This window comes from Rhipicephalus microplus, chromosome 1, assembly GCF_043290135.1.
Source record: "Rhipicephalus microplus isolate Deutch F79 chromosome 1, USDA_Rmic, whole genome shotgun sequence".
NCBI classification, from domain to species: Eukaryota; Metazoa; Arthropoda; class Arachnida; order Ixodida; family Ixodidae; genus Rhipicephalus; species Rhipicephalus microplus.
This window is the reverse complement of record NC_134700.1, coordinates 228824090-228845815: the sequence shown is the minus strand read 5'-3', so window position 1 is coordinate 228845815 and position 21726 is coordinate 228824090. Positions and strand designations below refer to the sequence as shown.

Below are 21726 nucleotides of genomic sequence, written 5' to 3'. Positions count from 1 at the left end.
GCTACTGTTGTAAATTCCCAAGACAAATCGGACAGCCCTATTATAAATTTTTTTCTAGTAGGCCGACTAACTGACGAGTATGCAGATCCCAGCTGATACACGCGTACTCAAATATTGAAAGCACGCGATTGAAATAGCACCGCTACTTCAAACTACTAGATAATTGCCGAAACTTTCGACATGATAAGTTTAATTTGCGGGCTCATTTTTTGTCATCTCCTGTAAGTTCCACCTTAAAGCGAAAGTAAGTAAAAAAAATCTAAGTATTTACATTCCCTAAGCCTACGTAAATAAAGTGATTTAATTTGTCTTCCAAAGTCTTAGTTATGTGCCTTCCTGTAAATGTGACGTTTAAACACCCCGAGACATTTAACATTTCGCATTTCGTGCACCAGGTTGAAAGTTCATCTAAATCACTCTGAAGAGCATCTCAATCAGATTCGATATCAGAAACTCTATACACAACGCAGTCATCTGCAGACATTCGAAAAGATGCCGTAATGCCGCTAGCGATATCATTTATATACAATAAACATAAGAGAGGTCCTCAAGACAGACCCGTTGGGAACTCCGTAGGTCCCTCCAGCGATTACTTAAGAAATACCGTTGATAACCAGAGACGTTCGTCTATGTGAAAGATGTTCCGATATTCATGAAATTACTTTTTTGCTTAGTTTGTAAGCATGTAACTTGCTAATAAGCAGGTCATGTGCCACAACGTCAAACGCTTTACAGAAATCTAGAAACATGTAATCAATCACTTGTCTTTTGTCTACTCAAGAGGCCAAATCATTGGTTAATTCTATTAGATGCGCGCTACAAGAAAAGGCTGATTCAACATATTATACTTTTGATCATTCTTTTGGCAAAACATTTTTGAAATCCGCAAGCTTGTCCAAGGCATCTAAGAGCAGACAAGATAATAACTACACTACAAGAAAAAAAAAGATTTGAAGAAAAGGAAACGTGTATACTATACACCAACTACGACTTTTGGAAGGTTTCGCGGGAGCTTTATTTGGTGTATTGGGTTACCTCAGACGGCTACGTCATTGGATGAGCGGTTTCGAACGTATAGTTGAACGGTGCTCTATTCTCGAATCCACGTGCCGCTTTCCAACAAAGATGATACTGTTCGGAGGTTACCAATCCGAGCAGCTTCGCAACCAGAGTTGGAGACAAATTCTCGACTCACAGCATGCATGATCCGGATAAAGTGATCAGCGGCGCGGCCTTTCCAGAGTGCGGGGGTTGTACTCATCAGCGCGCGCCATTTTATTCGCCGCTGTCGTATGAAAGCCGACCTCCGGTAACGACAAAATAGCATTTGCAGTACGTCAGGGAGGTATAAGCTTCGGCTCGTTTCATGTTCTTCAGGTTGTGTGCAGCAGGAGCAACATGCACGAAAAGTAAAAACGAGACGACACGCAAAGTGTACGCCTCCAATATCAGTGGTACGACGAAGGACGAGCTAAGTGCTTCTTCCGGTTCAAGCCCTCCTCTTTTACTTATTCGCAGTTCCACTTTGCTAGGCAAAATGTGGGACATTCGGGGAGGAGAGGGCGGGAGGAGGGGGTGGCAAAACGAGTGCTTGTCACCACAAAGCAAGGCTTGCGGCTCGTCGCAATCCGAGGCTCTTGTCGTATGGCTGGTGCAGCGAACACGCGGCCTTCTCTCGTTCACCTTGACGTGGGAGACGGGCTGCGCGCGCTGCGATAGAGAACGCGAGTGCTATACCGCGTCACGCGGCACTTCGTTGCTGTCGGTCATATCAAATATCCCGCGGTCAGCTTTCGCCATGGCAACGGCGGCAGTGGAAGCAGCAGCGGTATAGCAGCAAAAGCTGCCTCCACAGAGTGCACGCTGGCGACTGGTGTCTCATCCCTGACAGCTAACTCACCGCTAGCTTCCACTTATAAACAGCGATACTATGTTACGCGCCGCCTCGCCAAAAAAAGTCAAGAAAAAAGAAACAAAGGATGGACCAAGGAGAGGTAAGAGAGCTTATTTGCTCCTGAGAGCATCTCCGTCTCTGTAATACAATATGGCCATCGAGGGAGACAGTTGCCGAGGAGCTTTCGTGTCGGTGATACACCGCCATCATCGCTAAGCACGTCAAGCCTAAACCTTGTTTTCTCAACCGAAATGCCAGGCAGCGGCAGTGTGCGTCTGTACGAGTCACGAGTTCCTTGCGTAAACGCTGTGTTGCGGGTATACGAGCCTGTGAAAGTTCATTTTTCGCCCCTTCCTCATTTTGTGCGCATGTACAGAACTCACGGAATGAAACTCGAAAGCTTAGGGATAAGGTATTCACGTTGTTTACGACGTTTATACAGTTCGAGTAATATACGACTAATTTTAGAGTTACATCAGGGACAACATTGACATTAGCGGCCAGATTGGCCGCAACATGACGGTTATCAAGAGCAATCACTCATAGCCGTTACATTAAAAAAATGACGTCACGTTTCAATCCGTGAGTACTACACGTGCGTGCATGTTAACATTTTGTATGCATGTACAATGATCTATGGCGTTGCACGCGTTATAAATCGTCAAGAACAATTGAACACCATTTACGGAAGCACAAAGACGTTGGTTGTTTTTACGCCTCCTTAAGGCTGAATCTGCGTACGGTGCAATGTAAATCGAAACTACACAGTTTCCGAAGCTCGTCAGACATTTGGAATCAAGAGTATCAACTTAGCTCTGACATTAACTTCTGTCGTGTTAACGGACGCGCAAGAAACATGATACGCGGAGCGCTTCAAGACCACTAAATATGACCATGAGAGACGCCATAGTGGAGGGCTCCGGAAATTTCGACCACCTGAGGTTCCTTAACGTGCACCCAAATCTGAGCACACAGGCCTACAACATTTCCACCTCCATCGAAAATGCAGCCTTCGCAGCCGGGATTCCATCCCGCGACCTGCGGGTCAGCAGTCGAGTACCTCAGCCAGTAGACCACCGTAGCAAAACGCAGCAAGTAGAAACGCGGTTGGTGGCATCATTTTTTTTATTTTCACAATAACGCTGCCAACTTCGTAGACCAACAATTACAACCACAAGCCGTATCAGAGTTAAGATGCTCCCAGAGTACGGCGTACCACACAGCGAATACCAGCAAGCATTCTGGCGGGTGGATCTCGAAAACGAAAGAAACTTGAAGAGAAAAATTACATTGGTGACCACAAACAACTGAGGCCTTAGAAAGGTGCAATTAGTTGAAAACACGTATTGCTACAATTTGAGCAATAAGCATCTGGAAGCGACATACTCTACACAAAATTGCCTCAAGAAACTTGTCAGCCCTGCAGGCTTAAGAAATACCCAAGCAATATTATAAATATTCTATATCTTGCATTGCGTATCGGAGACATGTTTGGTGCAGTGAAGTTTAGGAAAAAATGCTTCTCGTGCGACGGGAAAGTAGTTGAGTCCAGAAGGTGCAAGTACTTCGTGGTAGCGTTGAACGATGAGCGTCTCGAAGTGGCATGATTCTCATTTGTTGAAAAGCGCCACAGCCAATCTAGTCATTGATAAACGATATTGCGATATAGCGTACGCTCGGAAGGCGGCTGCTTTTCAGGTAATGAGCATTCTAGATTATGGTGTATCGTGAGTCACTCAACCACTCAATATAACAATAAACAGCTCTGATTAAACTCTCGACATCAGAAGACGTTTGGTCCTATATAATACAACTTAACTAATATTCATTAATCAGTTTTGCTAGCAGCACCAGCCCCCGGCGTACCTCAAAAAATGCAACTTTAAAAAAAAAACTATTCTGGAAGCAAAGAAAGTGCAGTGCCTGTACAGTAAGTACGATACAAAGGCAAGAAACTTTAGAACAGGTGTGCGTCACCCCGAGAGAAATAATAAAAACGTTGACGTTGTATGCCAGCGTATCAAACACTTACCCTTCACTTTGTTATCTGTAAAGAAGAAAAAATATTTCTACATTAGTATAGCTCGTACACTTGTCAAACGAAGTGGCAAGGAAGTAAGCATAATTTCGAGGAAAGTAAATGGTTCCATCTGTTACAATTTAAGAAAAGCACGAAATTTCAAATTTGTGTGTTCGCATTACAGACTACACTGCAGACCATAAATGTAATGCACAGTAGGTTTTCAGTGTAGGCGGCCCCAAGAACAGCAAAAGCACACTACTCATTTTAGGAACACGAAAGTCATCACCAACAATTAATCTATATCAGAAAGGTCAATAGCGCGAATTAGCGGGGGAAATGTGCCTGGACGGGCCGAGGCATATCTCCAAATGCGTAATCAGGAATGCAAACGAGGCTCATGAAACAGTCGTTGTTTCCTAAATTGCCTTTCAAAGCAACGTTAATGAGACTAACCAATACAGCTCCCCCTCTCAACGAGCTGGAAGCAGCGGACTCGAACTTACGGCCACTACGACTGTCATAAAACAAAACAAATCGGCCACACACTGATCGAGAAACGTTCCAACGTATAGATATAAAGGAGCGCAGGTTCAAAATGCGAATCAAAGTAGAGAGAGAGAAAGAGAGAGAGAAAAAAAGAAACATTCCAGAACCAAAACACAATACCAACCGATCAGCGAACTCGTGCATACTAAATGAGCTTTTTGAAAGCGCGTGCATGCTGCGGTGTTCTTTTTTTTTTTTTTTTTTTGCCCGAAGAAGAACGGCTTCGGTTCCTTGAACATCCCGAACCGAAGACCGCCTCGGCTCTTTCTTTCCTCCGTACAGAACTCGATTGGTGCCATGCTCCTTGCTTCGAGAGCGGCACGATGCAAATTTAAAACAATTAGCGGAGGCCCCCGTCTAATTTCATTGGGAACTCCCCATTACGTTCCCAAAGCACGCCACGCTCTATGCTTCCAAGCTTTGTGCAAGTCTGTAAGGGGCGACTGTTTTGCGGAGAGAGTTAAGTATAGACGCAACGTGAAAGACGTCCAAGCCACTTTTTTTTTTCCCTGCGGCGCACTTTATCTTGTGGAGTTACTGCACGAAAGACGATCGCGAAGTTTGAGTTTCGCTTTCCGGTAGCTTCCTAAAAGATGTGAAGAAGTAATTCGCTGCTCTGCAGCATCATGATGTGTGCGGCGCTTATTAATTATGAGGTGAGATTGAAATTGGTTGCATACACGCAACTGCAAGAGAGCGAAAGAAAAAAAAAACTACTTTTTATGTTTGCACCACGGGATGAACCCGCAAAGCCCTTCTTAAATGAGAAGCTAGCGGCTCTACACTCGTCAGCCAACACAAGTCTTATATGAGTATGTGTCCAAGCCAAGCAATGAAATTTTTGATAAATAATGGATGCCAACACAACAAAAACTGGTTCACGTCACATGTTGATACTAGTGGTGCACACATTTCGATATAACCGCCTCTCTGGCATAAATATTCTAGGCCGAATTCGTGTTTTAAGTGTCGTAATCGTTTACCCAAGTGTCCGAGCCAACATTATGCCAATTTAATACGAACTGAAGGCACTGAAAACAAGAGTATGTGCATTATTCACGCCTAAATAGACGCGTTTCATTCTGTGAATTGTACTCAAAAAGCACTCTTCCTCTGTCAAGTATCTTACAAAATATAATTAAAAGTAAGCAAAAGAACGACAAAGAGTTTAAAGGAATAGAAAGACTGGAAGGCTGAATGAAAACGGCCGGTTCGCTATGCTGCGCGATTGTAGAAAGTGAACGAACAGAAGTCAACGCAAAAAATCGAAGTGCTACGAGTCGCTATAGGTTCTCATAACAGCAACTATTTCAGGGAGAAATAATTAGCGTAGCCCACACCAGTGGCGCAGGATCGTAGAGAAACAGCGGAGCCGATCGACACCTATAGGTGGTCTTCGAGTTGGCCAAGTCACACTTGGTTTCTGTAAGTTAAGCGAGGCTTGTTTTGGCTGAGTTTTCGCGAATCATTCCCAAGTTGCTCCTTTCTGTGTTAGTCTTTGAATTGCTGATTTGAAGGCTTTAAACATTAAGATGACAGTGCGCTTCTTGTCGCCAAAACTATCAATTTTGGCGATTCCCTGAAAATAACGTCCACATTTCCAGCTCTCCGTAGTTAAAAAACACGATATAGTCAGTGTCTTGTCCGAAGGTCCATTTAGAACGACAGAAAGTTGAGCTACTTGACACAGATTCATTACATAAACTGTTCGGTGTGGATACACAAACAGCAGTGGATAAAAATACTGACAGCAAGAAACGCGGTTACAAGAAACGCGAATGAGGGAAACTTCTGCTATACTCTCAGCGGTTGTGCACGCAGGTAGCTCAGTCCTTGACAATGATTTCCATAAGTTACGCAGCGCGAATCGTGAGAGTCTGCCGAGCCGCTGCACATCTTCCAGTGCGCAGACATCTTGCCGTACACACCGCGACGTGATCATCCGCACTCGGTTGACCAATTCTCCCCGCCACATCCCCTTCTAGCCGTGCATCGCACACGAAGAGGCCTGCCTACATTGCTCCCTTCAAGTCCTTGGACTTCTTGCCGTGTCTCCGAGGGAAGAACGACCAAGTGTACGCGTGGCCCACCGCAAAGTGAAAATCAGGGATGCCATTGTCCCCCCCCCCTCCACTGCTACCACCCATCGTTCTATTGAGCGAGGTCGAAACCAATTTGGGAGGCCTGCAGCTGCCGGTGCAAGAAAAAAGGTAGAGAAAGAGAGAGAGAACGTTACGAAAGAACAAATAAAATAAAAGAAAGGGCCCCATTGAGGAACCGACAGGGCCTTCCAGAAATCGTTACATCCCAGACCCTTTATATTTTTCTTTTCGTTCTGTGCCTCAGAGACCTGACTCACATGTGCGAGGCCGAAAGCAGGCTTTGTGGGAGCCACTACACGTCACCCAAACCACGCCACCGCTAAAAGCGAAGGAGAAGGAGTTGTCGCTAAGGGATGGATAGAGACAGACAGAGAGCAAGAGAAAGTACTCGTACCACTACACCTCCAGTGTACGTCTACTTTACTGAGAAAGAGAGAATGAGGAGACGTGAGCAGACAAAGAGAAGAAGACAGTTCGCCAGTTGCGGCGGCAGCGTCATCGGCGTCGGCGTGCGAATGAATGGGGTGTGGGGGAAGGCGGGAACAAAAGATGAGGACTGGAGGAAGATGCTGCACGCGGGATCAATGCGGACGACTGCCGCTGCAGTGCACCATAAGCGCTCGTCGTCGCCGCCCCCGTTGCATCCTCTCCCTCACCTCCGTCTGGATTCTAGTCCCGTATCTTCTTTCCTGTTTGCTCCCGCCCTTCTCTTCTCCGGCTTCGTCATTCTCGTCGTTACTCTTCGACGATACACCGACGTCCCTTCGCCGTTACTGTACGACAGAGGTATGCCCCGGGGCGCCTCACATCGCTTCGCACGCTTCCTGCTGCGGGGTATGCGTAATTCTTTGTCACGCACAAACGTGCTTCCCTTTTCTAAAGGCGCATTCCATCGCTTCCGTGAAACCGTGGTACCTTTACAGACATAAAGCGCCAAGTTACCCGCTTTTCCGCAAAAGTGAAAGTAAGGAAAGGTGTCGCTGAAAAGTGTAGCTCTAAAAAGAAAAAGCGCGAAAGGATGGGTGCTATGAAAAAAAGAGGACGACTTTGTAACAGTGACATTATTCATTATGTTCTGTTCAAAGATCGGTGAACTCGAAAACTGAGGTACCAGCAAATACACAGAACACGTATACGGAAGAAGGCATTAGACACCGTTATCGGCGTCGGCGGCGGCGGCGGCTGCTGTGTGCAATACCTTCTCCTGGTGTATTTGTTTTATCTATTTACTAGTATCCTCGTTCTATAGTTCATTATGCACCAGCTGGAGTCCAAATTTTAGCGGTCATGAACAGTAAACAGACAGCGACTAAACAGACCATTTCTTGTAACTACAGTGTTACACAGTTTCCGGCGGTTGCAAGAAAGTTAGCACCTCGCATAGAGTAGAGAGTGGTTATCGCATTATCGCACCATCAGCGAAGTTCCTGAAAGAATTCCAGGACTTTCTGGCAGCGACATTACCCCGCAATTTTTGAAGCAGCCCTGCCCAGCCCTGCCTCCGAGCGCGTGAAAAACGTGATAAATCATCATCAGTTCATCTACTCAAGCAAAGACAGTTAATTAGAATGTGAGTTCCTATACGACTCGAATGAAATCAAGAGCAATTTTCTATCTTATGGCGGCGCGCTTGAAGGCGCGGGCGAGGCGCGGTGCCAGCCGGCGTGTAACGACTTTCAAATTGCGAGCGACGAGGACTCCAAATGGTCCTCATTACGAAAGAGAAGGGATCCTCCGTCGCAGGTCTTTCTCGGACACTGTAAGGGGACACCGCAATTAAAGTAGGTGCGTGTCCAGTTCACGCCGCGCAACAGCGCAGCCAGAAATTCTCTCGACACGCTTTCCGAGAGAATTCCTTTCAAAAGACGATGAAATCGGGCGTAATTTTGGGGGCAGCTATAGACTGGTAGACTGAAGTTCTCCAGCGATATAGCTCCTGCGACCGAGTCCCTTCAGTAATTTGCCAAAACGATGTACTTCATTGTAGCATACATCACGCCCTACCTTGTGCCTCCTTTCCGGCATTCTTCTTTCCCAGCTATGACGCTGCGTAACGCCACGGCAGTTTTATGGCACTCCAACTATACTACACCTGCCACACAAAAATTGTTACAAATACACGTTGAGGTTTTACACTTCAAAACCACGATGCAATTATGAAGCACAAGGCCCGTTAGGTGCACCTCAAAGAACACCCGTTGTCCGCAATATCTGAAGCCCGCCTCTGCAGCGTGAATGCCTCATAGACATCAAGGTTTTGTGACGTAAAACACCACCAAATATTATAACTATTCTAAGGCACGCGTACCATTGCGCTCAGTTAAGACTTTTCAGCAATACCATTCGAAGAATATCGAACATTGTGGCTTCGCACAACCATACTCAATCGCTACGATCTCTACACCCAACGCTGCAATACACGTCATGTCTTCTTCTCGGCAATTTTTTCTGAAGTCCCGGCGACACAAACACATCAAAGACACGTTTCGAGAATGGTAAACGGAAAAAAAACAATAAACGAGACGAAATACAGAAAAAAAAAAGGAGCAAGTGAACGCATCCTGTGGAATGTACAGAACGATCGCAGCAGAAGCACGAACTTGTCGGCAGAATATAGCAAAGCCGCGAAGAGATCAAAATTGAATTTGCGAGCGTCAACAAAATGCGGTCGTAGCCACATTCTCTTCCCGAAAGCGCAAAATCATCGTCACGAAGATGTCTTCGTCCCGGCGCTATAGTCGACGCGAAACGGGTTCCTTCGGAGAATCCAGCTGGGAAATCACCGGCGCTTTCCGCTATTCTAGTGCGAACATTGAACTCGTCATCCTCAGATATATGCATGTATAGGTGGAAAAACGAGAGCTATTAGATTTTCGCACTAGTTTCTACCAACCGACTTCAATCAGATATCGTAAAAGGGTTTGCTATCTGACGGCGTACACCAAGCCAAGTTTCTTTCTATCCCATGCAGTCAGCTCAAAACAACTGAGCCCTTATATTGATGAGAAACAAAAAAAGTAAATGATCACCACCTATATGGCGGCGACACGTTGTCTTCAGCAACGCCTAAGTTGAAAACTCGTCCGCGGTAAAGGCAACAGGGAAATTGAAATGGGGGCCACCAAACCCTCCCTGTCAGTTGTTCATCCAATAATCCAGCGAACGACCAGAATGTGGCGCAGGTAGGATTTGCGCAAGAGTGCGATTCGTGGAGACGGTAAGAACACACACGTACAAAAACAAGAAAATTCGAGAGAAAACAAGAAGCCGAGAAAGAAACAAAGCCATAGGTGGCACGTTGGATTGTCGAAGGCTAAATCCTGAAGGCTGGAAAGTTTCAAAATTTCACTCCAACAATCATTTGAGAAGTGTATACATAGTTTGTCACCAGATGGAGTTGAAAAGTACAACTCCGCTACTTTTTTACACTGTTAGACTGTTGTACCCGTGACAATCACAAATTTTATTGCAGTTTTTTTTTTGTTCCTATCATGTTGGAAAGTTGCATTTTGAACAGAACTGCTTATTTTTTCTTAGTTTTTTTTTACTTAATAAAAGGCCCCGAATACAACAATCACGATGGCAGCCCAATTCATAGAATATTTCGCCTGCTCGACACCGACTGCCAAATCATTACCAATGTTTCTTAATTAGTATCTTCAGTGCTTCAATGCTCGAAAGCAAGCCCGGTACAGGGTTCTCCTATTAAGCAGTATTTACAAAAGTTCCTTTAACCTCCCTAATATATTCACGCCGAGAGCAGAAACCAGGACAAGCATGAAATTTTGCCATTCTACTACCATACGTTGTGGAAATATGACACCTGATTTTGACTGAATATTATGACACTGTGCTTTTAATTTCGTTTTTTTACCGCTCTAATGAAATTTTCTTTCCGGATCATCTAGAGATGACAACCAAAAAATGTTTCCCACTTTCCAAGCGCGGAAATCAGGTAACTTCACCTCACACTATTGGTACCTCACACTATAGCGGCGCTAAGCTTCTTAAGGAAACGCGGAGCAGGGCCACCTGCCTTGCTTCTCTTCGTTTTCCTCTTGCTTACGTCAACTCTTTCTATCTGCGTTTGTTTTCTCTCTTTCTCGTCATTGTTTCTTTGTATTTTTGCTCTCTTTCGCCCTTTTTCATTCTCTTTCCATCTTTCTCTTACTTCAATGGTTGTCACTCTTTCTGATTCTCGTGCTCGAGTCCTCCTCCCTCCCTCCCTCCCTCCCTCCCTCCCTCTTCCTCTCTCTCTCTCTCTCTCTCTCTCTATATATATATATATATATATATATATATATATCATTTTCTATTTTTTTCGCTTTGTTTCTCGGTACATTACTAGAGCTTTATCTCTCTGTCCTATTTCTGTGTATCTTTTTCTGTCTTTCTATCTAGTCTATCTTTCTATTATATTCTCTTTCTACTTCTCCCTTTCTCTTAATTCATCTTTTTATTTGTGCTCTCACCCATCAGAGCTATTGCATCGAACGTCGGACGAATTCATTCACGCGTAAGAAAGAAGCACAAGATGACGCGGAAGACGAAGAAGAAGAAGAGGACGAATAGAAATAAGCATGACTGTCTGTTAGCACAACTAAGCTTTTCGTTCATATAAAAAAAATTTAGGCATCCCCTTCCTTTTTTTTTGTTTCCTCCGAAATCCCACTGCCACGCGATTCATGGCCGATCCCCCGTGGTAGGTTGAGCCATTCATCTTGGGTCCAACCAACTGACTAACCAACCAACCAACTAACCAACCAACCAACCAGCGGGCCGGCTCATAATGATGACAGTTTTCTGTTCGCTAAGCACGAAACTAATAAAACACCTCTGCTGTTAAAAAAAGAGCAATATCATAAACGCAGCAGCCACTCGCCACTCTCCAAATAAGCGATTTGCCTCCATTGTCTCATCCTTTCCTAATCGTTCTATGCGCTGTTAACACTTTTTGAAATGAATCCCCACAAACTTGCCGAAGCGTTAACCTTTTTAAATAGGCTCCTTTAACAACACTTGGGTTACCGAATGCGCAGTCTGTGGGTGTGTAGTGAGCGATGTAACGATTGTCAGCGCATGTAACGATTGTTAGCGTTCGTACGCAATAACATGTCGCGACATCTCCTAGGCTATGCGCCCACATTCTTCGCAATACCAGTCGACGGCACAGCACAAGAGAGAAAGAGAGAGAGAACTCTTTATTGAAAAGCAGAGAGTTTACCCGGCATATACAAATCGCTGATTTGCTACTCTGCCTGGGGAAAGGGATTGAGGATTGAAAGTAGGGATAGGGAGAGAGAAAGAAAAGGCAAAATGTTAGGACAGAAGATAGGATAAAAAAGGCCACATCTTTGACCATTGACTGAGGAGATGCGTTAATAGTTTTTCCATGGTGTGAAGGTACAGCTAGAGTTTGTCAAGCTGACCAATCCTGTCGAAGCAAGCGAACAAAAGTTTCATAGCATGCCTCTGTAGAAGTCGGGCAGACCTAAGGTCCCTACACAAAGTCAAGGGAGAAAGTTCGTTCGGTTATGGAATCCATGCAACGTTCATAGAGCACACGCTCATTAGCATACGCTCTACACTGCAGCAGGATGTATTCCAGAGTTTAGATGGAGCTACAGTTGCAGTACTGACTCAGTTATTGAAAGAAGCAGTACCGTAAACTCTTTATATAGGCATTGTTTCGACGAAGGCGATGGTATAGTGTTTCCAGATGTAGATGAATTCTGACTGAAAATCTTGTTCTGAGATACTGAGTGAAGGAATGCATAATTATGTGTCGTAAGGTTTCAGAGCTTCTTATTTTCTTCAAACGCAAGTCGTCTTTCATTCATTTGAGAAGCATCGGAATTGTTGAAATAAGTTCGTTTGTAAGGCAAAAGAAGAGCCCAACTTCAAATTGCCCGCGCATGGCGCCTGGTGAGATAGCAGCTTGCTCTATTCGTAGAATGTTTCAACGCTAATCGCATTATCGCCGACAGCCACCGTGAGATTGGAGCTTCCATATCCTTTACAATTCGCTTAATTGTTGCTTTTTAAGCCTGTGAGGCTTCTACAAGAAGCCGCTTTCTGAAAGGCTCGGTGCTGCACGGGTATACAGTGTCTGCATTTCATTATGCGTTACAAGGTTCTTGGTACGTGACTGCACCAGCCAAGCGCAGCTATACCTCTCTTGTGTGCACAAGGAACTATGTCCACCATTACATAACTCCCTTCTATCTGACATGCTTGTTTAGTCTCATATCTAGATGATGAACCTTTGTTTTCGCTTCTTCTTTAGCCCTCCGGGCCCAACCACACTTAGAGAATATGGAGCCACAGACACTGAGCTGACAAGCGAATAGCTTTGCTCTTCGCAAAGTTCTTTGTGCGTAAAGGTTTCAATCCTCTCCGAAGTTCAAAAAAAAAAACCTCGCCCAGCAGTTCATTCGAAATTCAGGGAACGTTATGGCCTCCAGGGCGCACGACCGCGCAAATCAATCGCCCTAACTGGCTGCGCTTTATTTTTTCTCTGCCTCGTCAGGTAAAGAGCTAGGGAAGCCTTATTAGATTAAACAGTTTCACGTTACCGGGCGTTCAGAGATTTCTGGGGAAAATTAAAAGGCGGCCCAAAAAAATTATCCACTTCTACTTTGACTCCGCGCTAACGATGAAATGCGCGCAGTACGCAAGCAGCGCATGGGCAATATAAAATGGCCTAACGGTAGTATAGCTTACGTGTACGTTTACGATTACTAACCACGAAAGAAATCAAAATATGCCGATGGCTTGATTGAATTACTGTGCGATCAAGAGCACAAATATTGACGGCTTCTTCACTGCCTTCTAGCGCTTTCTCCACTGACGTGATCAAAATCAAAAGGGTTCAGCTCCCCCCCCCCCCACCTCAAAGTTTTTGATATTTTATTTAAATATTAAACGCACGAGCATGCGAACAAACATAAACATCCACTTAGCCCCCCCCCCCCCCCGAAAAAAAACTGTTCCTGGCCTTTTAGAAGTCTTTTTATGATGACGGCCAGTGGTCCCTTTTTAGGCCCACTCCATAAGTCTCTGTGGCTTAAGGCGTGTTGTTCCGCCCTTTCCATAATGTTCAGCCTGCGTCTAATAGTTTCGTATTTAAACTTTTTATTTCGTTGGAAATCAATCAAACTATGTCCTCAATGCATGAGGCCAAGATTAACAAAATCGCAACGTAGTTTACGACGACCGCTTCCATTATTATAACTTCGTTTCAAAGTGCCCTCAAATCACGTAGAATATGGCACACCTCAATGACACGCAGCTTTTCACGCTTTTGGCATACTTTTCACTCGTCTTCCGCCGAATTAGGTTCGTTTATTTCACGTTTCCGGAAGAGAATAATCATTCAGCGCGCTAAACGGTTCATAAGGTGATTTGATCGGGGCTAGGTTCTAAGCGCGATCACCCACAACTTCGTCGTGTTGGTCACCACACCCTATGAAAGTTGGATTAACGTTATTGCCTGTAGCATGAGGGAAATCACACAATAAATTCCCTTATGTACAATAAGCACACCTTAAACACACCTTATCTATTAGTAATAGTACACACCTAATGACAAAACGTGTCCGGAAGTCGTTGGACATACGCGCACGATATGAAGAGATGAGAAACGTGTCTAGCATGCGAACGTATAGATTCCGCAAGACACGTCGTATATAGCAACGTCCAACGGCGTAGAAATATCAAACTAACATTAAGGCTAATATTACTGGCTGCGTATAAAGCAGAACCAGTATAACTTGACTATTAAAGTTAAGTTCAGTGCTCATTCAAAATTAAGCTTGCATTATGTTGAAAGCCCGACAAACACTTACGATCTAAGCAGAAAGTCCACCTAAAAAATTCACACACGAGCGGCGTTTTTGTGAGCGTATATTTCTGGCCGGGTACAAGATCCTCAAGAATAAACTGTATTTCACGTAGTAAACTATACTTCATTATTAATACATTCTGCGACAACGCAGCGAGAGGCAGATCTCGCTGGATGAAAGACATCTCACGAGTTTAGAAGTGGTAGCGCTCATAGGATGAAAAAAAAAAAGTGCAAATCCCGCTGTGAGCGCGCATTTTCGAAGGCACCACCCATCATTCTGGCCACGGGCGCACGTTTGACGGAAACTAAACGAAAGCCCAAACACGCGAAAGCGTTTACACGTCCGGCGACATCCACAGAAAGCAAAATAATGCAGGGACGTCGAAACGAGCGGGGAAAACAATGGTACACGCGCTGCATAATACACAAAGCTGTTCCAAAGCGACAGCGGGGAGCAACAAAGCTTATAGCACCGTGGCTTCACGCAGCGCGCGCCTCGTTGCTCGCGTGCAGCAACAATGCAGCGGGCTCAGAATGGCACCGACTGCGGAGCAAGCAAACCGTAAATACAGAAAAACGATGCGGAAGATGTCGGGCAGGGGAAAAAAAACTGAACCCGAAAAGAAGAAAAGGGGAAACGATGTGCGGTCGATAAAGGCGATTTGCGTGAGTTTGCTCAAGCCTAGCCGAAGCCACGCAAGCCCCGACGAAGCGTGCGAGAAGTTTCTTTCCAGCCTGGCGCTTTTTCGCTAGTATTTCGGAGAGGAAGCGCGAATTAACGAGCACGCAGCTGTCGACGTGTCTAGGCTCGGAGGGGAGAGACTTAGGAAGCGAGGAAAGAGAGAAAGGCAGAAGAAAGCGAGGCGAAAGAACAATTATTGAGCGACCGCGTACCTCTACGTTTCCTTTCCGTTGCTTCTGGTACGCCGAGCCTTCTTCTTTTTCTACATCTTTAAACGACAGAAGTGGCACGGACCACCACGCAAACAAGCATGCTCGCTAATAAGAAACAGTTATACGGGAGCGCCATACGCAGCGTCCGTATACAGGCACTGATTACCACTGTCGACCTTACGTCTGAGAGCGTGCGTGTGCAGGGGCGGCACGGCGGGCACAAGATGGAGCACGTGAAATGGTACACGCACGACTCTGTCATCCTAAAACCTCCCATTTCGAGAAAAGGAAAGATCCGATTGAATTACACGCCGCGACTTCGCGGAGAAAACGATCACCGAGCGATCGAAGTATGAGTGCTCGTTTGTAATAGCGTATCATTATTTGCCTAGTACCCTGGGAGATGGTCAGTGGGGTCGGATCGACTGAAATGTTTGTGCTAAGTACAATATGACAAAAATATGGTTCATCCCTCCATCATAAAAATCAATAAAACGCGAAAGTGAAACGTATCCCTACAGCGGTAGTTCAATGTTTGCTGTACATCGGTGTGTCTTTTGGGATTTGATAGCTATAGCACCGCTTAACGTCGATGTATCACATTGGCGCTTGATCATACGTCTCCATCCTGACGACTAACGTCCATCATTAACGATTAGCACACCCTTGCGATCATAAATGCTAGCAATAGCTCTACAATGCGATGCAACAGCCAGAACAGCGTGACTGATTGGACGCCCAACTTGGGCTAAGGTCGCCTACTTGCGGCATGTTCGAGTTGTTGAGCACCACTTCCCCAACAAAAGGTAACGCAACTGTGCACTGTGTCATCCCTGTGGCCGGCCGCGATTATTCGCTGGATGAGAGTCACGGAGTTACAGCCAAGCGAAACCGGCAGGCGTCGCAGAATTAGGCAGAACTATTGATTTGGATGAATGCTAAGAGTGGCACCGACTCTGGGGTGGCCACTTCTGAGTGTGTTAATGGTTGAAAAAACTGCACTTTTCTTATTGGATAAGCGCCGAATGGGACCGACCCTAAGGATCAACGCGTTGAAGGAACTAATCGCGGATGTCACGGTTATCATGCGTGCTGCGTTTTACCAAGAACGCTGTCAGAGGACAGTGGTAAAAATATAAGGCGTATTCTTAGAGCCTACAATGTATGTGACCTTGGCGCAGTGAATAGCATTCCCGGCATGCGTAGTCACGGACAGAAAGGCCCTAGGTTCGACTACCACTAAGGAAACTTTTTATTTGTCTTCTGATAGCGCGTATTCTCTCGACGAGAGAGCATAGGTCTAGCAGACGCTGCTTGCGTCGGAGTTGCGAAGTGAGAGAGGGAGGAGATAGGAGAGAAAGGGATGAGTCGCATAAGCAGCAAGGGTAGTCACGCCGCACACGGGAATGAGCTCGATCATAAGACGCTTCTCATCTTTAAAAAAGTGAAAAGAGGTGCTAAGCGGCTAAGTAGTTTTCTGCTTTTGTCCACGTCTGTTACGGCAAAGTAGAGTGTCTATTTTTGATGCACACTCTATAACAGGTCACAGGATCGAATTCCGGCTGCGGCGGCTGCATTTTCTATGGAGGCGAAAATGTTGTAGGCCCGTGTGCTCAGATTTGTATGCACGTTAAAGTACCCCAGGTGGTCAAAATTTCCGGAGCCCTCCACTACGGTGTCTTTTACAACCATATGGTGGTTTTGGGACGTTCAACCCCACATATAAATTAATATACAAGCACACTCTTTAAACTGCCGGCTCTAATCTGCACACCTGCCAATGGGACTGCGTCTCAGCAAAGCAGAGCGACTCCGCAGACGCTTACAATTTATGTCACACTGGTACAGTAATCGGAGTATCTGCGCCTAGCCGTCACGTCTGGATTCACGACAGAATCAGTTTTCTAATCCTTAGTAACATCAAAGAATGCCACGCACCGTATAACTATAAATCAATGTCAAGTTCCTGCCTCCTAAAAAAAATTTCCTAACCATGTACACGAATATATAACTCAAGAGGACGACTTCTTAAGTTAAATAAGCAATACGATCCGGTTGTGCATAAAAGCAGGCGCATGGTTTCTCGTTAATTTAACATGCGTGCAGCGCTATCCCGGAAGTAAAGAGAAACAGTGAAACTCGAGCGCACTCTTGCGAGAATATGCAAACAAGGCGATTAATAAGCTTAACGGAAACTGTGCGGGCTTCACTCGCAAATACATGTAAACATTGTCCACGCACGCCCTTGCAGACACAATATGTGAAGCTACCACAAGTTTCTTTTAATGGTATTATTGCTTTAGTAAGTATGCAACCCATTAATCTGAGTATCTGAGAATATGCACGAAAGCTGTATGCATTCCTCAGCGCTGACCTTGTTTTTACATACACGCACAACGTATACTAACGCAATCAAATAGAGATTCAACACTCTGACAGCTCCACTTTTGGAAAAGAATATTCATACTAATGAAAAAAAAATGTTCGCGCGACTATCTGGCTGTCTCGTCGTACAAAAAATTACAACGAAAGTGGTGAATGCTTGACAAACTTCCAAGCTCGAATAAGGCATTGTGCTCTTAACCATACAGAAACGGCAAAAAAAAATTGAAGCTGCATGAAGTGTGTAATAAAACAAGAAGTCGAGTAATAAAAAAATTAGGGGGCAATTTGGAGAAAGTAACGCACTAAAACATCGAAGGAATGACAACACTGAAGCAGCCACAAGATCAAGTGCAAATAACATAGTAGAAAACAGTGAGACAGGGAACGGCAAACGAGCCAGACCAAGAGAACTCTAATTAAAACGAAGAAGCACGTCATTCACATTCCAGAGCAACGAAGGGGAAGGAAAGTGGAAGCAGTTTCTCCCAGGCACAAGACACTTTTAACAGCCAGACCGCTTTCCAGAGTATCTCTTGAGCCTCCGCAGGAGAGCGCCCTTAGTGCTCTCTGAGGAACGGGAGTGGTAGGAAATAGGAAAGTGGCCGAGAGTGTAGGAGCGCGAGCGAACGAGAGAGCATTCGTGGCCGCCATTAGTGAAGAGCCACGGATCCCAGCAGGAAGCGAACACCACGCCGGCACAGCGACGGAGAGGAACATCGCGCAAAGCGCACTGCTCCGTGAAAACGGTGCGTTCGTAGCGCCCCCTTTCTCTCCACTCCCACATCCTCCCTCCAATTTCAAGTTTCCCGCTACGCCATTTCTCGTTCCAGCACGCTCTTTTAAAATGCTGGTCCCTATCCCTCTGGCTAATGGTTCCAGCCAAGCACTGAATGGGACGCGCCAAGCCCATGACCAGAAAGGACGAAGTCCACAGCCAGCGCACGCGTATCAAGCTTCAAAGCTGCCATGTAGGAGGAAGGCGAGCACAGATGTCCGTGTAATCATGTACATTCGAAATTGATGAATGTGGTACTGTACGCGCGCTAGTTGATAACTTCGACGTCACATAGAACAATGTCGACGAACACTCGGTGCGGCTGCGTAAACAATGCTGCCAAGGCACAGGTTGCACTGGCGAGCAAAACGTGAATAGTGTGCTTTATACCACCTAGAGGCGCTCTACATACGTTAAATGCCTCAGGTATGCGCAAAAGAACTAAAAAAAGAGAACCGCGAACTTCACGAACCCGACAAATGACCGGCCCGCCATGTCACGGGAAGCAGACTGAAGCTGTGGCTTTCCCGCATAAAGACCCTCTTGCAGGAAAAGCACCCTTCCTACAGTATATTGACTCTGAAGGTGGTATTTTTTCTTTTTCAAACAACAATAACTAGTTCTATGCGGGGGTGCGGATACTACGAAATGCTGAGATTCGTCATGCATGAATTTGAAATTGCCCAAAAGATGACAATGACCAACATTGCAGTTAGAACAGCACGTTGTAAATTCTAAGCGTTGGGAGCGTCAGGACAGATACTTATCGCTACAGACAACCATTTTTTTCGATCATAGAATTCAAATAGAGCCATCACTTAAAAAACAATAAAAGAAACAATGAATAGCACCACTGTATAAACGAAAACCACGCATACTCATAGTTTGCTTCAAGGTTTCGCTTATATATAAATCTATTTAAAATGCTCATTGTGTACAGCACACGCGTGCCCCGCCGCGGTGGTCTAGTGGCTAAGGTACCCGGCTGCTGACCCACAGGTCGCGGGTTCAAATCCCGGCTGCAGCGGCTGCATTTCCGATGGAGGCGGAAATGTTGTAGGCCCGTGTGCTCAGATTTGGGTGCACGTTAAAGAACCCCAGGTGGTCGAAATTTCCGAAGCCCTCCACTACGGCGTCTCTCATAATCATATGGTGGTTTTGGGACGTTAAACCCCACACATCAATCAAACCAGCACACGCGTGTCCAATCCAGTCACTGAACAATAAAACTTAAGAACCGTATAGACGCCGAAATATTAGAAAAGTGGGCGATAGATGCACCACAACGATGAACTGATTACTATACGTTGCCATAAGACTGCAGCAACAGACAAAAGATGCCAGCGCACAGACGGTACGATTGATGATCTCAAAAAAAACTGGATCATGCGGTCAAAATAATGGTCAGCCGTACGCATCAGTCGATCTCAGACACCTAAGCAAAGTATCTAGTGTCTCAGGCATTGACGAGTACTTCGTACACAGAAAGTTATCGCGGGACTAAGTAAGGCGAATTGCACCTGCTATGCGAAAGAAAACACAAAAAAGGAGAAAAAGAAGAAAACAAGATACAAACAACAGCATATATAAAATATCGGGCAAGATTCGCCTCAGTACTCAAAAGTCGGGCGTAATTCAACAAACGAAAAAAAAAACACGAAAATAGTGGCCAGAACGTCAAAACGGGGCCCCTGCATCATCGCTGGTGATGCTAAACAGAACGTTTTTCATGCATGCGACACAAAACCCTTTTTTTCCATAACCATATGCATAAGGAGGTCTCATTCATCACTGTACGTCAAAACTTTATTTTCAGGGTTGAAGTTTACCGAAGAACTTCGTGAGAGACTAAACTGAGAGGAAAATCCCTAATCTGGGCGACGAAGGAGGAGCCAGATGCTCCCATAGGCCTGTATAATGTATCTCAGGGGGACGAAGTTTGAAGGCATCATAAAATAAACAAACAAAAAAACGACACGTTGTGTTTTTCTTTTTTTTTGCGTGCGCTCCTTCTTTCTTAAGCTCGCAGCAGCTAAGTGTCACAAAGGGTTGCCTTAAACATTTTGTTGCGCTTTCCGTTGCACTCCAATAATGCAAATTTCTTAACACGCCCCATTTGCGTAGAGAAAGTCGGAAAGCACGCATTACGGCACGAAACTGGCTGCCAGTGCGTAGAAAGTTATAAGAATTGACGCCCTGAAATAGTTCAGACAGAAGTCCTCTGAGCTGCACGTTACGCCAATTCACCTTAATCATCGGACCGATACTCCCACATGCACCTTGAGCTGCACTATTAGACAGCATTGTTTTGCTGTGAGAACCACTACTGATGACGCGTTATACGGAAACGAGTTCTAGGAGGCTAGTTAGGCGGGCCAGCTGGTGATATTAGGGCGAAAGCCCTGGGTCTCTCATGAAAAACACGAAAGTTGCCATTCGGCGGCGTTAACAAGCGTGATACAAACAAATCATGACGTGATGATGTCCCCACATACCATCGTCATGACGTCATTGGTCACAAAATTTGGTGACGGCATCACTACGTCACTCTGATGTATTCGTGAGGCAACGTAAATTAATATCATCACATGATGTCATCGTAATTAAGAGGATCACGATGATTCAGAAATCATAGTGACATCCCATAACGTGACGTCACATGGTGAAATCCCAAGACATCATCGCTCCGTGATCGGTCACAGAGGCAGGGTAAAGAAGGCACGTTATATGTAGAAAGCTTTCGGGGTGGGGGGGGGGGGCGCAGGAGAGACAATACATTGACTGAAGAAAAAAAGAAAGAAAAAAATGAGGAGGCCTTTGCCTTCCAGTCGCCTCAGGCTAATTCGTGAGGGACCATCTGATATTTTTTTTTTGGAAGCGTGGACGAACGGGACAGATTGAGCGCAACATAAACTAAAATTCACCACGCTCGCTTCTTTATTCCGCTTTTTGTAGCTGCAAGACGTGGGCACTTTCCGCCCATAAAGGTGCACAAAGTACAAGTAAGTCGCATCTACCACTGCGAAGTGAGGTGAAACGATAGCTAGAACGAAAACGATATTCGTGAAACGAAACGAGGGCTCACGTTAAACAACCCCAGGTGGTCGAACCCCAAGTGGTCGGAAAACGGTCCACTACAGTGTCTTTCATAATCATATGATGGTTTCGGGACATTAAACCCCACATATCAATCAATCATCAGTCATGTGAAACGAAACGATTCTCTTTGTTCTATGCCAATCAGTTCGTGTCATCGACCAC

At 45.4% G+C, this 21726-nt stretch overlaps 1 protein-coding gene and 1 long non-coding RNA gene across 6 annotated transcripts in view; one reads left to right on the top strand and one right to left on the bottom strand.

Annotated features, from left to right (window-relative positions):
- The window catches only part of LOC119166621 (SH2 domain-containing adapter heavyweight), a 232187-nt gene that overhangs the window by 106035 nt on the left and 104426 nt on the right, over window positions 1-21726 (bottom strand). For 4 of the 5 annotated variants that reach the window (XM_075891526.1, XM_075891521.1, XM_075891524.1 and 1 more), the window contains exon 4: window positions 3927-3941. The exons of the other annotated variant lie outside the window; for it this stretch is intronic. In XM_075891526.1, coding sequence (XP_075747641.1) covers window positions 3927-3941 — 15 coding nt within the window. The remainder of the gene's footprint in view (window positions 1-3926; window positions 3942-21726) is intronic. 5 annotated transcript variants of the gene reach the window in all.
- Window positions 938-20440, top strand: LOC142810858 (uncharacterized). The gene is made up of 2 exons (XR_012894674.1): window positions 938-1994; window positions 20282-20440. It is a non-coding gene; the product is annotated as an uncharacterized LOC142810858 (long non-coding RNA).